The sequence below is a fragment of the Hippoglossus stenolepis genome, chromosome 17, assembly GCF_022539355.2.
Source record: "Hippoglossus stenolepis isolate QCI-W04-F060 chromosome 17, HSTE1.2, whole genome shotgun sequence".
In the NCBI taxonomy this organism is placed as follows: Eukaryota; Metazoa; Chordata; class Actinopteri; order Pleuronectiformes; family Pleuronectidae; genus Hippoglossus; species Hippoglossus stenolepis.
The window spans coordinates 8515755-8533070 of record NC_061499.1 but is presented as its reverse complement, the minus strand read 5'-3'; the positions used below and the strand labels follow the sequence as shown (position 1 = coordinate 8533070).

General features: G+C 42.7%; 1 protein-coding gene across 1 annotated transcript in view; it reads right to left on the bottom strand.

The window, feature by feature from the left end:
* csmd3b (CUB and Sushi multiple domains 3b) overlaps window positions 1-17316 on the bottom strand; it is a 318096-nt gene that overhangs the window by 233799 nt on the left and 66981 nt on the right. The window contains exon 2 of the mRNA XM_047344329.1: window positions 13765-13987. Coding sequence (XP_047200285.1) covers window positions 13765-13987 — 223 coding nt within the window. The remainder of the gene's footprint in view (window positions 1-13764; window positions 13988-17316) is intronic.

Sequence of the window (17316 nt, the reverse complement as noted above, 5' to 3'; positions counted from 1 at the left end):
GTCTCCCTCAGTGTATTGAATCCTCAGAAACCAACAAGGCATTTGACAGAATCAAGTCAGCACGTCTGTATAGGTTGAAACATTTTGAGTAGAGGTCATTGTTTATAGCAGGAATTAAATTAATAATATACATCCCTCAATGCAACGATTAATACTAAAAACTGTTTTATTTCAAGTTTTGCTCCAGGCTGTGGAATCTGTCAAGTTCTGTCACAGCCAATCGTCTTCCGACGAGCTACCGGACCGCTGGCAGTTGCTCTTTGTAACACTGCAGATATTGTCGGCATTTGAGAGGAGAACAGAGAACAAAGTGTCTCTATATGCAGACGACCTTTTGCTCTACGTCCTCGCAAGCATCAATCTCTCTGCTTAACTAGTTTGGATCCCCATCAGGACACAGAGTCAGCCTGCACAAACTGTTCCCAATAAGAATACATTTGACCGAGACTATAATATCATACCATTTAATAGTTTTCCCACAATCCCACAGTCGAACACGGGCTGAACAAGCATACTGAACAGATTGTACATCACCTGTCTCCTTTTTGAGGGACAGGGCCCAGCTCTGCCACAAGTCACACACATATTGTGATTTTATTGTTTTCTTCAGGCTGTCAAGGGCAACATTTTCATGATAAGCAATGATCATTACATAAAGCAGGGCCACAGAACGCTAAATATCTGTATCTGCACTAAATATATGCACTAAGGGAAGTTGACATAGTTATCAAAATTATGCATGTTGTGTATCTGTTTACAGAGATATAAAGAAACTGAACACTAACACAGAGGCTAAATGGTGATTTTACTCTAACAGTGACTTTCTGGCTGAGTAGGTGTGACTGATGTTTCACTGTTTGTGTTATGTGCCACACTAAAGACTGTCGTCCCACGTCAGTGTGGAGCGCTGACGGGTGCGGCGTTCAAAATAAATAACTCACAACAGTAGCGCTTCCTGTTTGGTTGTCTCCATATAATGAGAGAAGCATGTCTCCTCCTGCCCACACGGTTCACTACTAAACTCCAGAGGGATTGTGGGTGGTGAGGAGACGCAGGCAAGGTGGGCTTGTCTCAACAAATGCCACATTCTCTACCACATAAAAAGTGTGTTTGGCAGAAAACGAAGAGCGCTTTTTTTTTTTTAAACCTGCGACAGATACAAGTTTCAAGGGCCATGGGAGTTCAAACACTAATTCTCACATCACATCAAGGGAGGAAGAGAAGCATTTCAGGAACAAAGACATGATATCCACAAAGGCACCGTGTTTTTCAGAAAGTCCATTCCATGAATCCTTGGTTGGGGGATGCTAACTCAAAGGAAAAACACCGCGGCACAGATCAGCTGATGCCATTTCACAGCTAGAAACAGCAGCAAGGAATACACAGAGGAAAGTGTTTGTATGAACAACTCACAGAAGAAATCTGCTGTTCTTGTCTAGTTGAGAGGAAAGTATCCCACAGCTTCAAGTTCTCTAAATAACCTCAACCGATGCTGAGGTCAGTTTAATGAGCAGAAAATTGACAATTACTTTTCCTTGTCCCCTTAATCCTTGTTCCGTATTATTTGTCCCTTCGACAGACAATTTTCCCTGTTTCCCCGTCTCCCCTTCCAGTCCTCCCAGTCGGCCCTACCTTCCCTTTTACCTTCCCTTTCTCAGGTTTTCCTCCTCGTCTCCCCCTCTGCCTTTGTCTCCCTCCCTTTAATCTGTATGTATTGCCAGCCAGTGTCTCCATTACCTCCTCCAGGGGCAGTGGGCCAGCTCTGTGGCTGATCATAGTGATCCCTCCCTGAGGAACAGTCTGCCTGTCACCTGGGTGACTGCCCTGGAGGAACTGCGTGTTCCTGTGTGTGTGTGTGTGTGTGTGTGTGTGTGTGTGTGTGTGTGTGTGTGTGTGTGTGTGTGTGTGTGTGTGTGTGTGTGTCAAGGAGCTAATGGGCAGCTTGAAGGGATTACCAGTTTAGCTACTGGGATTACTGGAATTTCTCTCACTCTTTCTCTATAACACACACACACACACACACACACACACACACACACACACACACACACACACACACACACACACACACTGAACTGTCAATATAATCAGACAGGAGAGTCATCCAAGGTATACTGGCTGACTTGTTGCACTGCCCTGACTTCTCATTAGCCGGCTATCAAAAACGAGCAAGGTTAAGTAGATGCAGCCAGGAACAAGGGTACGTGGGTGTCACCGGTGTACGCACAACTCAACACACACAAGATCAAAGTGCCTTTATTTGGAGTCCTTTTCAAATTTGGTAGGAACAAAGGGTTTACTCTCAGGATAATGTGGACTTAATCACTTATCACTAAAACCGTGATGCACAACCTCTGATGCTGTAGCTGTGCCCAAAATACTTTGTTGTTGCTGCTTTAATTACAAAAGCACAGAAAACACAGGAAACGTAATGACCATGAACTCTTACCTCACACACACACACACACACACACACACACACACACACACACACACACACACACACACACACACACACACACACACACACACACAAAATTACCTTCTTTATTGCCACATTATGACTTGCAATGACGAGAAGGTTTCACGACGAGTGCCAAATGCAAGCGTGTGTGTCTCGCTCATATTATGTAAAGCCAACCATGAATATTTATGAACTGGAGGTTCTTTGTCCTTCTAAAGGGGTCACACTGCCAACAAATAGCTAATTAGTATGGAGTCAGCGGTCATACAAATTATTGGTTATTTGTTAGAATTTTTTTTCTTTGGAACCTTTTATATATCCTCATGATTAAAGAACAAAAAGGAGAAAATAATCATATGTGAAAGTTGTACTTAATCAGGTGGGTTCATATAATACAGTGAATGCACAACACCTACATTACAGTTACAAAGAATACGTCAATCAATCCATTAAGACATAATGATTGTGAGTATATTCTAAACCCTGGGGACATTCATTTGTCCAAAAACCAAATACTCAAACTCAAAACATGAGTACTTTACTGTCTATGTGCTTTACTGTACGGAAAACAAAGAGAAAACCTCAGAATGTCTTTAAAAGAAAAGTCACAAGTTAAAACGTTAGGGGACAAAGAAAGTTTACCTGATTCAAACACCATCAAACGGTGTAAATCAAAAGCAGTTTTCCCTCCAGAAACACATCTGACGGCTTCAGATATTAAATTGGTTCGGCGCAGATGGCCTGGTCAAGCAATATATGCATCATAAAACAATTATGCCAGAGGTGCGCTTATTATTCAGAGAACAATACTGTTTCAAACTCGGAAAACAATCCGAGACCCAGCTGGAATACCTCAGGCTCACGTGAAGCCTCGTCAGTGTCTACGGTTTGTTTGAAGATCTCTTCCCCATTGAGTCCAATTTACAAGGCTTTGGTATCATTGGAGGAGACTTAAATTGCACTTTAAACCCAGCAATGCATCTCACTACAGGCTGTAATACCTCTAAGGCAAAAGCTGGAGAGCTATGAAAGTATATGGTGCATATAGATTTGATAGAAATACGGAGAGAAACAAGAATGTCGACAAATCAGCCTCCTCTCGTCACTTGAGTACGATACGCATAACTTATAAAGCGTTGACAGATAGTACGTATTTAAATTCACTCGTCCTAATGGGCAGGTTATTGCATTTGGTGTTAAACAGCATTTCACTCACATGCCTGGACGGACCACTCCAGGAGAAAATGGGGGGGGGGGTTGAATCAATTAATGCCAGTCACAGGTGTATTAGCCGCAAGCAGACATAATCTCTACAGGCTATTGTGGGCACAATACGCCACAAAGAACAGGAGCTCCAAAAGACTCAAGAGAGATATATCACCGGGGGATTTGACTCCTGAATATTGTACAGCACAATGTAATGATTATAATTATAATATGCACCAGGCTGAGCTGAAAAGAACGGAGCTGGTTATCAGCGCTGAATTAATGACATTTATAGGAAGAATTGAGAGAGAAACAGATGGGGTGGTGGTGGTGGGGTGGGGGAGCGAGGAGGGGCGTTGAATTAATATTGAGAAAAAGAGAGACGCACGGAGGGGATGAGAGACAGACATTAAGAAACAGAGAGATGAGAGAGTGAAGTACATCCGTTCGGAGAAAGGCCGAAAAAGCTGAGACAGATTGTGTGAAAGGGAAACGATACCAGTGACTGTGTTTCACCGCAGGTGTGATAATGAACTGAGCGCCTACATCCAGATGAACGGACCGTGATTGAGAGAGAGTGAAAATGAGAAATTATGTTGTCTGAAGCGAACGAGTAATGACGGATAAGCTAAATCCGTCAGGAAATTATAGTTATATGAATTTATAACACCCCTCTTTTTTTTCTCACGTCCCTCTAATTGTGTGTCTGTGAACCGTGACGTGAAATGCAAATAAAAAATCTCCACATAAGTTGAATAAAAACATTAGAAAAAGAAGTTGTGGCCTTGGATGAAACAACACGTCTATAGAGGCAAAACCGTAATGTCATGTTTCACAGCTCTGCTTTCAAACACACACACACACACACACACACACACACACACACACACACACACACACACACACACACACACACACACACACACACACACACACACACACACACACAGAGGCTCCCCCCGCGCATTGTGCAAGGCTTGGCAATTATGCACAAACGAAGGCAGGTCCGCACAGCATCTCTGCTTCTCCGAGGTTTCTTGCAAACGGCCATTTGCACCAAATTGGGCACCTGACGGACACCTGCTGTGCCACAATGTTGTTTACTGTAAGAAAAAGTTGGTGCAGTGAGAAAGTTGCTTTTTCAAAGCCTATATACTTGTGTGACAGTGTTGATGCAGTTTGTGTTCCTCATCACAATTTGTTTTGGAAGGATATCTAACAAGGGATTTACATTATTTATTGTGTACATGCTGTATGCGCACAGCCACTTTAACCCTTTTTTATTGCAAACCAGCGGCTACAACTCCCTGAGTGCTTGAGGTCATGTGCGGTGCAAATAGCAATCATTTATTCATGTTTCAGCAACAGCTTGATTAAAGACAGTGATTTTATGCAGTGGGAAAATATCAAGTAATTCTGATTTAGAAGAAAGCAGGAATCTGCAGGTCTGAGCGTCGTGCACGGGAGCACGTCGGGAGGAAAGCTTTGCAAAAAAAGGCACAAAAAAGGGAAAAGAAGAAAGTTCTTTCTCTCTTCCTTCCTGTCTTTTTAACCTGAGCGCAGCTATTTGGATCTTCCAGCGCACACACATACAGACATACCTCTTACCCCCTACAGGGCAGAACTGATGCAGGAAGAGATGAAATACCACTACCTCAGGGGTAAACACACCTCGGTTCACACCCGCACGAACAGCTCACTCTCTCTCTTACAGACACACACACACACACACACATGCACACGCACACATCTACATATACACCTCTTGGCTTCTTCCCGAAAGAGCGCGCCCGACATCAAAGCCCATATTTACTTATTTTCACACCAATCACACACTGTCGCCCTTTGTGTTTCTGCCCGTTTTCCCTCTGTGCTGGTGTGTAGTGGGCCCATGTGTCTCTGTATGTGTATGTATACGTGTGTGTGTGTGTGTGTGTGTATGTGCAGGAGGCTTTAAATAAAAAAATAAATTAGCCAGGTGTAAAATTGGAGGGTTGCAGATACAAACTAGGGCAATGCCAGAACAAGTCCCAAGGAGTGAACTGGACGATGTATAGAAACGCAAAAGAAAGTGGAATTTTACAGATCCTGCCTTTTGTCAATGTGACTCGCTTCCACTGTAGATAAACTTACGGGACAAAAGTAAGCACACGAATATATATTAGATCCGTCCTCTATCCTGAAGGTCGGCGGTTTGGTCCCGGTCTTCCCCATTCTGCATGCCGAAGTGTCCTTGGGCAAGAAACTGAACCCCTTTCTCGTAGAGAAAGTGCTGCACAAACTGTAGATGCACTGCATGAATGCGTGGGTGGTCATTAAGACTAGAAAAGCACTTTATGAATTTTAGAGTCACAACTAAAGGAAAAATTAAGAAGTCTATTTCCATGTCTGAATCCAAACATCACTGAGATCTAAGGAGGTGAATGTTTGACTTGACAGTTGTGTGATCAGATGGTCACAGCTCATTGAAAACAGGTCAAACCAAGACTCGGGATTCAAGCTGCAAATTCATTCACAAAACACATTTTTTAATTCACCTGCCAAACTGCGTAATTAGAGCTGCGAACAACATTTACCTGAGAACGGTCTGGCAAGGAAAAAGATGGAAATGGATTCCACTTGGACATAGACTCGCACCGATGTGCGCACAAGCTCCGTCCAAACTGCTATGAACTCACACAGCCTTAAAAGACCCAATATATTTGCAGCCTTGTATCAGTGAGCAGCATTTTCAAATCACCGTCTGTAAATGCTGCTCATGCTCCTCTAAACAGACTCTTAACCTAAAAAAAGAAAACCTCAAACGACACCTCTCCTCTGGGCATTACAATGCCTACATTCTATAAATAATTTGCATTACGTACATTGTTTTGTTCCACATTTTACGCAACACTCCTATTTTAAGGATTGCAAGGGAAAGTTTGCTGTAACGCTGCTATATTGGTTCCCTGAGCATCTTTCCTTTCTTCCGGGGCTTCCTCTGTTTGCTCATCCATTTTTACCCTCCTCATCCTTTTCCTCTGGTAAACTCTCCACTTCTCTCCTCATCTGCTATTTTCCCTTCATCCCCCTCTGTCTCCTCTTATTTTGGGTTTTGGCAAACTCATCTGAAGTCACAGCGACAGAGGCTACAATCAAAAAAACAACTGAGTGCGATTATGTTCACCGATGTCCTAAAAGGTCAGGGCAGTCACATTAGCCGAATTTGGCAACAGCATTAAAAAAAAAAGGGGTTTTCTGTAATCTAGAGCATGTTCTCGGTTAAAAACTAATAAGATCTCATGCAGGGAAGAAGAAACAGTTACTAGTGGTGCTGACTGATTCATTTAGGGAACCTGACAGTGTGACACGGAGCATGAAGGCATGTCACACCAAATGTGTGGGAGTGAGTCCTGAGAGACAACACTTACCAGGCTACTCAATAGCCCCGATTCACCAGTGTTAGCATGATATCATGTGTTTATTTTGGCTAGTTAGGTTCTCAAGGTTGTCCAAAAATAAGCAGTAATGAGGATAATGACACAACACACAATGACAGGGATAATTCAGTATCCACAGAGCGACAGCATCTCTATCCCACACTCAATCAACACTGTCCCACAGGGCTGTTCAACCTAATCACTGCTATCATTAAAGAACAAATAGTGACAGGCTAATGGTGGGTTTGCACAGCTCAGACTGCAGAGTAAAGCAACATGGGGGGAGAGACGCACTGGCCCATCTGCCCTCTTACCTTCGCCTACAGTCCTGCCTCCCTCCCCTGTCACCTCTGTCATTCACTGACTGACCTGCCTAAAGACGGATGTCCCTGTCCCAGCTCCTCCTGCTGCCCCCGGGACGCCCAGATAACTCTCACATCACAGAGCCGCGTCGATGACACCTGACAAAATGAGGAGCCTGCTCCGTCGATTTTATCCCAAACCTAACCTGCACTTGGGGCGGCTGTGGATTAGGAGATAGAGCGGATCGACCAGAAGGCAAGCGGTTCGATTCCCGTTTCCCCTCATTCCACAAGCTGAAGTGTCCCAAAATCTGCAACTTCACCATGCGGCACTGACCAATGTGGTGATGCTCTCAGTCAGCCATCACTAAGTCATGGACATCTGTGTTTCTAAGACTGGCCTCGATGTTATGGTCCAGCCAAAGAGGCTTTTGAAATCCCCACAACATAAATAATGTAAAACAAGTTGAAGCTCACCCTTGGGCTGTTAGGTGCCACTTTGGACATGTGACTAGTCAGAGGAAATAACAAACCACAAGCAACAATGGGTTCGTGATTTACATCATTAAATTAAGAGATTCGTTTCATAAGGGTCATAAAGATGATCAAATAAGTATTGATGTTTTAAAGGGGAGAATGTTGAATATTAATTTTTACATGAGCCTCTGAGAGTCTGCATTTCACTGATGCCACAAACAAAACACTTTCAAGTCTCTGTGTTTTTCATCCCCGTGGTATACACAGCAAATACAATCCATAGATGTAACCACATTTCAGACAATAAGAGTCCGAGATTATCTGCATCAAATCTGGTAAGAGTGTTGACATGCAGCCACACAAACCTGGTTTACTTTGGTAAATGTTATAAGAGCGGATTCTTCCGTGCACAAAACAAATACAGTCGCCCGATGGAGCAGACAGATTGACAGATTGCATTGATCAAATATTCATCTGTGACCTCACACAACTTCAGTCGCTGCTTGGCGAGTCTGACTTTGCAGTTTCACTCCGTAAAACAACTTTAAATCTCAGGTGTGCAAGTGAAAAAAAAAACATAACAATGGCTACGGTGGAAACTAAAGTCTACACAAAAACTTCAGATGAGTATAAATGAATGCATGGGGATATTTTTGTTAAGATGCAATCATAGCTTTTGATAATATATATCAAAAGTGAGTATAGACATACTGAATAATGATGGCAGAATGAATTAAGGCTTTACTTTGGTAGATGTTTCAAGAGCAGATTTTACAAACACAGTAACACAGATTGACAGATTGCAGACAAAACAATGGCTACGGTGGAAACTAAAGTCTACACAAAAAGGATTGAATGGACAGAGCAAACTTATTGTTGATAAAATGTTTGATCATTTGAAAAAAATTCAAAAGAGAGTGAAGACATATACAGAATAACGATTATTCTGGAAATTATGACACCTATTAGAGCCTCTATGTCTCCATTGTAAGATTGTGGGGATCCAGTATCAATTAGCAGCACACTAACCTTACCGCATTCTCCACTTTGTGAAATCTCACATAAATGAATCCGGTTAATGTTTTTGATTTTTTTTCTGGAATCTGTTTTCTGCTGAAATGTGGGTTAGCGTAAACACTTTCCTCCTCGAAGCAGCCTCCCTGCGGTTATACATTTTTAAATACGACCAGATTTTCAGGTTCAGGGTGGGAAGCTTGTTGTTATTTACAAAGTGGTGAAAAAGTAACGTCTAAGTAACTCGTTGCTCTCAATTATTCTTCCTGTGGATTGATTTATCATTCTCTGAAAACCCTGTGATGACTTCCTGCCTGTGTTTGTGAGTTTATTTCAAAATTCTCTGACTCCCCTTTTGGTTTCAATTAAACATTTGTTTGTTATTTCCCCCGGATGAGAAATACACAGCTTCTGTTAAAGTTTTTGAACGCAAGAAGCATAGGAATCAAATCTGGTCATTTCCTATTTTAATCTTAACAGACTGAGGAAATCTTGCACTGTGTCTTACATCACTTAGTATTTGCATTTCATCCATCTGTCCATCCGTGACCAAAAACTCTCCAGCGCTCACTCGGCGCTCACACGTTATTAATTCTCTGACAGCCGTTAAACTCTCTAAAGTCGACTCACGTCTTCGAGACCGACGAGTTATGTGCCGCTACCTTAGCAGGCTGCCGCGTTTACGGTGACAAAACATCAGAGGGGTGACAGAACGCCAGTCATTTCAAATGGCAGCTTGTGACACGGGAGGACACAGGCTCCGGCTTCGCACAGCGACAGGGAGAAAACACCTGAGGCAACGAGGGAATGCTGATTTCCAACAAACCAGTCAAACAGCACCTCGTCTGCCGGCCTCACAGAAATGATTAAAATGTCGTTCTTATAAAATGAATAGAAGGAAAATGTATGTTTGTCCAAACACACCACTTGTTCATGCCGTATTTATTTAAGGTTATTCTGGCGTTTATTGAGGCTGTTGAAATGAATTTCCTTGACGTTTCTAAGTGAAGCTTTGCTGAGAACTTGTTTAATAATCAGAAATGACTAAACTGAACTGGCATTTCAAATAAATGAAAAACAAACATAGGTTCAAACCACAAGCTGCAGAGCCAACAACATAATGTGACAAGTGTCCAATGAGGACAATTAATAAATTTCATTTCAAAATGTCACACTGTCGGTTTCCAGCACCCCTCAGGAGGCTCGCATATAATTCAAAGTGATGATAAGTCATCGTCTTTTCTTTTTTTAAACTCTGCCTCTCTGGAAACCGTTTCCTCCTCCATCTCTCTTTAGTGCCTCCGTCTATACATTTAGTTTATGTGCACACTAGCATCACAGTTATGTTGTGTTTATTGGATTACTCTGGTGCCCTGGTGGCCATAAAACTAAAAAGGGTTTAACCTCATACTGACATAATCTGGAGGGAATATAAAAAAAGTTGAAAAAAACATATGAACTGACGACAAACATGTATGAAACACATCACCAGGCTGTGGCTGCAGAGACCGCTACCGTTAATTCTGAGTAAACGATACTAACTGGTACATCATACGTAACCGGAACCTGAGAAGAATCATTATCCAGTCTCCAATCCTAAAAGGTTAACACTGGCAGTAATGGTTGACAATAGACTTAAATATTATCTCAGATAATCTTCAAATGCCAACATAATGTTCAAAGACACTGGGAATTATCAATGTAAATACTGTGACCTTTAGATACTGTTAATTATTGTTTAAATGCTGTTAAACATTAATTATCGATTTGAAGTGACGACAGGCAGCATCAGTTTGAATGTTGATCATTAGAATAATAATTAGACAAATCTGTCATCACTGTAAAAGTTTCACACATCTTTGAGCCATTGAGATCTGCTCCCTCCCCCCAAGGGGAGAAATGACAGCCTGCTTTAAGAAGAGGTGCGTCTTCATGTGACAACAGTTTCAACAACACTCAGCGTGTGTGTGTGTGTGTGTGTGTGTGTGTGTGTGTGTGTGTGTGTGTGTGTGTGTGTGTGTGTGTGTGTGTGTGTGTGTGTGTGTGTGTGTGTGTGAGGGGGAGAGTGAGATCCTTGTTAATCACCCTGCCTAATAATTACATTCTCCTGTTAATGGGTCTGACCTTTTAATCACCATTTGGCCTCGTGTCCGTGTTTGTGAGAGAGTTAGAGGAGGGAGGAGAAAGAGAGAATGAGACAGCAGAGGTAATTTGGCTTAACTAGCGAGGCGATTGCGAGCACGCCGGCCATAAATCTTCGTCACGCACGGACACATGCGGGCACGTGAACTTATCCGCTCATACGGCACATCATTTCCTGTTATCTCAGATGAGCAGGAAATCCTAATCAACCAGTAATAGCACAGAGGGCATCTTTTTTCTTTCCCTCTCCTTCTATCTGTTTGTTCTCTCTCTCTTTCACCTCCCGGGAATCACAACAGAAATCACAGAGAGAAGTGGCAAAATCTCACGGCAACCCTCTGCTGTTCTCCTCTGTTCGTCTGCTCCCTTGTTTAATTAACTCTGTATGGCAGTTTGAACACTAAAAGCCACCGGATTGTCTGAGAAAGGTTGATTATTGCAGCTGGCTGATAACAAATGATGCCCATTGAACCAAAAGGAACATGGTTCGTTCCCCACGGGCACAGAACTGCTTTTCAGCAACCGACCAAAGTATCAAGAGGAGTCATTTCCTCTCTCCATGACCCAAATCCTTTTTTTTCCTCAATTGAACCGAACCAGCTTTCCTTGTGTAGCCTCGTGTCAGTGGCAGTCGCCTCACACATGAATAAGAAATCCTTGCCTGACCTTCCTCGGAGCCCCACTGACAGTTGAAGCTCCTGCCTCTTATTGACAACTCGAGACAAAAGATTCTCCCGAGGTGACAGTGAACGGTCAGGCTGTAATTAGGTGAAAAAGAACCAATTTGTATTCTCTCTTTCTGTTGTCTCCTGCTAGTTGTGCTAAGCACCGTTTCCCACAGAATGCAGTCAATCTGTGGCGGTAATGGGGCTGCACGTGCACAGACATCGCCCTCATGCGTAACAGTACACAGACTAAAGAGTGGAAGTCAAGTTCCCTTGCGAGAGAGAGAACTGAATTGCATGTTACTTGCGTTTACACAAACGACTGCTGTTAAAGCTGTGATGTCTGACTGTCTGCGTGGACAGTAACAACTTTACGGATGTTAACTCGAGCAAATTAACGCAGCTATACAATGCAGCAAAACACCCAGTTGGAGTTCTCTTATGTTGCAATGTGAGGTTTGAAAAAAGAATTTGGTTCATTCCAAAACTGTTGCAGAATGAATTAGAATATGACGAGCCGCCCCGGTCTCGATCAAACATCGTTAAGTGTTCCTGCACTACCACGGAAAACTGGCCATGATGAATAAAACCCATTTGGATCATCTTACTTTATCAAAGCCACTGGCTAATTAAATATCAGTGAGCGCAGCAAGTTAAAAAATCACCAAACCAGATGCTTTTCCCTCTAAAGGAAAATAACGTATTTCAGTGACAGTTGTACTATGTGTTAGCTCTGGCATGTGCCCTGCAAATGAACCTCTTTCAGGCACATTGTGCTGATCTTTGCATCTTTTGCCGTGTAGCTTATTCATCTGTCTTTCCCAGACACAGAGCTTTTCTGGCCAACATTGCCCAGACTGATGTGTAATAGAACGTGCTGCTGCCTTGGAGGAGAGGGGGCGCAAGAGGACGACATTCATGAATCCAAGACACGATGTTGCTTCCACAGAAAGACATGAGAAGGACAGAGAAGCCTCGTTCAAGGATGGAGTGCAGCAGCTAATCTGTAAACAGTTGTGCCGAGTCATTTTGTGACTGGATGCAGTTTTGCCCATTTGGTGGAGCTTTCAAAATGTACTGACAGAAAAAAATAAAGTTGTTTTTAGTCAGTAGAATTAAATGTCATCAAAGACTTTACGGGAAAAACACATCTAAGTCTAATTATGCTGTGTGAATAAACTCCCCTCAACTAAAGGCCATTTAGATCTTGAGTATTGGGGAAGTGATGAGGACTCTGTGTGCAACAACATCTGCAAAAACTTCAGTAAGAACCAAATCTCCGTCTGTGTTTTTTTCCAATGCGAAAATATAAACTCTGCAATAACATAATAATATAATTGCAGGGTTTAAAGAATCCAGAGAATGCGAACAGAGTAATTGACTGATGCTATCGATTGCCAGATAAAATCATGAGGCAAAGAGAGTTTAATAGCTTTTCCTGAAATTATTTATTTTTCCTGTGTATTGTGTTTCTAAAGAGAGGCACTCAATAAAATAGTTCAATAACTAAGAGGAAACTTTAGTGGCACTGATTTATCCTTGGTAATTTGTGTATTACAGCCAGACAGCACCCTGTTGCTATGCGAGGTAATTTGTTGGATGGAATGTTATCGCTCATGAGAATCCAGCCCAGCACGTAGAAACATCTTTAGAGCATTAATGTTAGTATTAAAGTGAAGTCTCTAAAAATGGAGGATTTATTTATTTCTGCCCTAACAAGCAGGTACACCTGGTTTCTTTTGTTTGCCTGGATTCATGATCCCAGGTGTTTGAACATGATGACATATTATGTAGCTTATTACAGCTCATCAGCGTTTGGCAAAGACACAGACGAGCATCTCATCTTCGGCTTAAAAGAAGTGAAACCTGGCTGCAGATGAATAGTGACCTAATAACACACAAAGGGCTGTGAGCCACATCAGGTGTTTGTGCCGTGCTACGTTTTCATGGAGATTAGAGCAAATAATTTCCCATGAAAATATGATTTTAATTTGTCTTTAGTCTCAATTTGGATGATTTTGGTGTTTGTTTGTTTATAAAAAAATAAAAAAAAGAGTAATGATCACGGGTCTTACCTGGTCCTGAAGTTAGCAGGGTGGGGATGTCCATCATACAAGGACAGGAAATCATATTCTTCCTCTATGGCGAACGACAAGAAGATGAGCTGGATTCTACTTCCTTCCTCCCCGACGATGACCCAGGTGCAGTTTGCCCCGTTGGGATAGCCATAGGGAAAACCTGGCGATTCTATACTGCCGTTTCTGCCCTTCAGCGTACCGCCACATGTGTAGATAAAACCTGGAGGAGAGAAAAGACAGAACATTTACATTTATCTTATCATAGTTTCATGGATTGTATGACAGGAGAAAAAATGTGCGTTTCAAAAAAACACAAGAAACGACGGCACAAGATAGAATATTAACGTGACACAATAGTCAGCATGTGTTGTGTGTGAGACTAAGTAGCAAGTACCTTCAAATAAAGAAATGCACACTTCTTGTTACACAAAAGCACACACACACACACTCTGGACTCAACAGCACTACGTACTATTTTTCCCCAAACTTTTTTTAATACATTTAATTAATAGTGTGAACCTGCGGCCCCAGTCCAATATGAGTGTTCCAATATGCATCACTTCTTTCCAGAGGTGTCAGTGGCTGAAAGAGTCTTTTACTTAAGTATATTATTGCTTTACATCACAGTGCGAATAAGCCACATGTCAGCACAAGAGACACTAAGTAGGTCAGCTGTGCTCATTCATCCTTTCATTCATTCACTCCAGTTGTGTGTGCAGTTTCTAACTCTGTGTTTTACCCACAAACACCTGCTCATTCCGTGCTGTATATATTTAGGCTCCCCCTCTGTTTCAGTTGGCTCTGCACCACACTGTCTCCAGCGCTCTGTCCTCAACCTGCTCGTTTTGATCCTGATAGTGTTTTTGGGCCCTCGCCGGAGTTTGTTTGGATTTCGCCTCCGTCTGACCCTTTGTACTTTTGTTTGCCTGCTTGGCTTTCTGTATCCTTGTTTTTATCTAAGTAAAGACTTTACTCTCACATCTGCCTCCTGAGTCACGCTCCTGGGTCCCTTCTTCCAAGAGGCCTGTCAGCTTTGGTCGGATATCTCCCGCTTCTTTGATGCTGATGTACATGATATACGTCTAATGTACCCGGGGCCTTAACAGTTGATTTACGTATTTGTCAGGAAGCCTCACAGCTTCACTTTTCTGGAGTTTATAGTGCCGCTTTAGGAACATAATCCCCCCCCCCCACATGGAAGGCACAGATCTCCTTCACCCTGGGAGCTGGTATTCACATTCAGGGTGAGGCCCATCTTGAACCCACGTCCTCTGACTGACTGGATACTCGGTTACCGCTGAGCTACCACGCCGCCTGACTTAACAGGTTAAATCAATACAAGACCAGCATTCTCCTGGATTTTAACCTCTGCGCCGCAACAAGATCAAAAGCTCGATAGTTATTTTCTCTCCAAATCACTTAACAACATGGGAGAATACACAACAACACATTCGTCGGCACAGCCTCAACAAAGCCTTTGAAAATGACTCACAAGTGTAGAACTGAGGGACATAAACCTTGTTTTCTCCCTCGTAAATGGATATACATCAACAATAATTATGTCTGTTCGGATGAGAAAATGACAGAGATGATAGAAATGAAAATTCTTGCAGGCACTATGCCCCATCATAAGACAGTTAATGGATTCTGTTGGGGGGTAGAGCACATACTAATTGGTCTTAATGACCTAATATAGGCTTTTAATTAGGCCTCTCTGTGTATGGTGGCAGACAGGTAGGAGGAGGAGATGCTAAACTAACAACCGAATACACTGCAACAGGTATTATGTTGACTTATCTCTCTGCACAAGGCAGCGGCATCGCAACCTCCATTACTCCTGACTCCAGGTGAACGTCGCATTGCTGGATATCTTCATCCAGACGAACATGTTTTTTGCTTTAGAACAGCATTTAAAAACTAAAAAGATTTCCAATGGCTCCGTATCAGAGCACATCTCCCTCCATTCACGTGCACAGGGGATGTGCACGGCCACGGAGACGGGACGCAGTTTGTCCACTTCCAGAAAATACTCTGAACGAGAAACAGCAACGGTGAAAAGGACAAGCGGGGATTTATTTTCTTGAACGGAGAGCGAGATGGAACTGTTACCGATAGCAAGTTTCTAACAAAGTTTTGCATTCACCGCTGGTGGTTGAGTCGTGACTGATAAGAACCAATCAGGAAGCAAATGCAGATGAGTGCGTTATCATTTCCAAACACCTCCATCTGTGCCCGTGCGGACTAGAACGCAGCCCCAGAGTTTTCAGACTAACTCTCCAAAGTTGTCTGTTTCAGGCACTCGACAATTTTTTTTGTTTAAAATCATCATGCACTTTGTAAAGTTTGTTTACATTCATCTTAACCCACATCTAGTTTATATTGACCTGTAAGTAAATTGGCAACAACATATAAAGTGTTGTTGCTGTATAACACACACACACTCTACTCTACAATGGTGATCACAATACGTGCTCTATATTTAGAGGATTCCAGTATCAACAATAATCAGAAACAGCAATTAGAGTTGTGCAGTTTCTTTCTGTGATGATGAGGTGATACAATGAGGCGCTTTTACCGACGATGAGGGTGTAGAGTTTGATTCCATCCTTCGCACATCCGCTCACTGGCTGCTTGTACTGATTAATTAGAAGTGAAGCTAATTCTGCTGCTGTTCTTATTCTAAACCTCCACGGGTTACAGCACCTGCTAAATGCCTGAATTGTAAAATGTAAATTGTAATTGATCTCTTTGGTCTTCATGCTTTGCATCAGGATCACTATCTCCCACCCCCCCCTTTGATCTTAATGGTGCTTTTGTTTCAAACACACCACAGGTGTTAGACGGAAGGGGGGGGGTGTCCGGGAGCAAAGTCGGCTCACAGCGTTTGTTGTGATGCTCTTATCGATCCCCCCCGGAGGAGAAACTCATCCTCACTTCTTCCACTCGGCGGGAGAGTCAGTGTGCAGTGTCAGCTTATACAGCCCAAACCCCTCTCGTGAGCTGCTGGGGATTTAGCGTCATCCTGCTCAAGGACACTACAGCAGAGAAGAAACTTGCTGTGATACTGGACTTGATCCAATGTCTTCTGGCTGGAGGGATGGTTCTCTAATAGTGTGTACATCTACACCACATCTATACGTGTATATTTGCATTATTTTTGCATTTCCAGTGTATGTGAGTGATATGGACTGGCTTTGGCTCGGGAGGTATAGCGGGTCATCCACTAAGGAGAACGTTGGTGGTTCAATCCTTGCAAAAAGTTGCTAGATAAACAGGATCCATTTACCAAATCTAATTCAGCCCCTCAGGTTTATACCAAATTCAGAAAGCTGTACAACAGTGTTTCATGCTGCAGCAGTTTGTCCTTGGTGTTTGATTATAGAAATTGCTCTTACTGTATAACTAAAGTCCTCAGATTCCTCGGCCTTAATTGATCTCCTCTAAGTGCAAAGCTCATATCACGGTGATCATCCCCCTGCCTTTCATGTTCATGAGCCTCCTTATTTGCCATAGCAGCCGGGGCCACAGGGAGAGCAGGGTGATCCCACT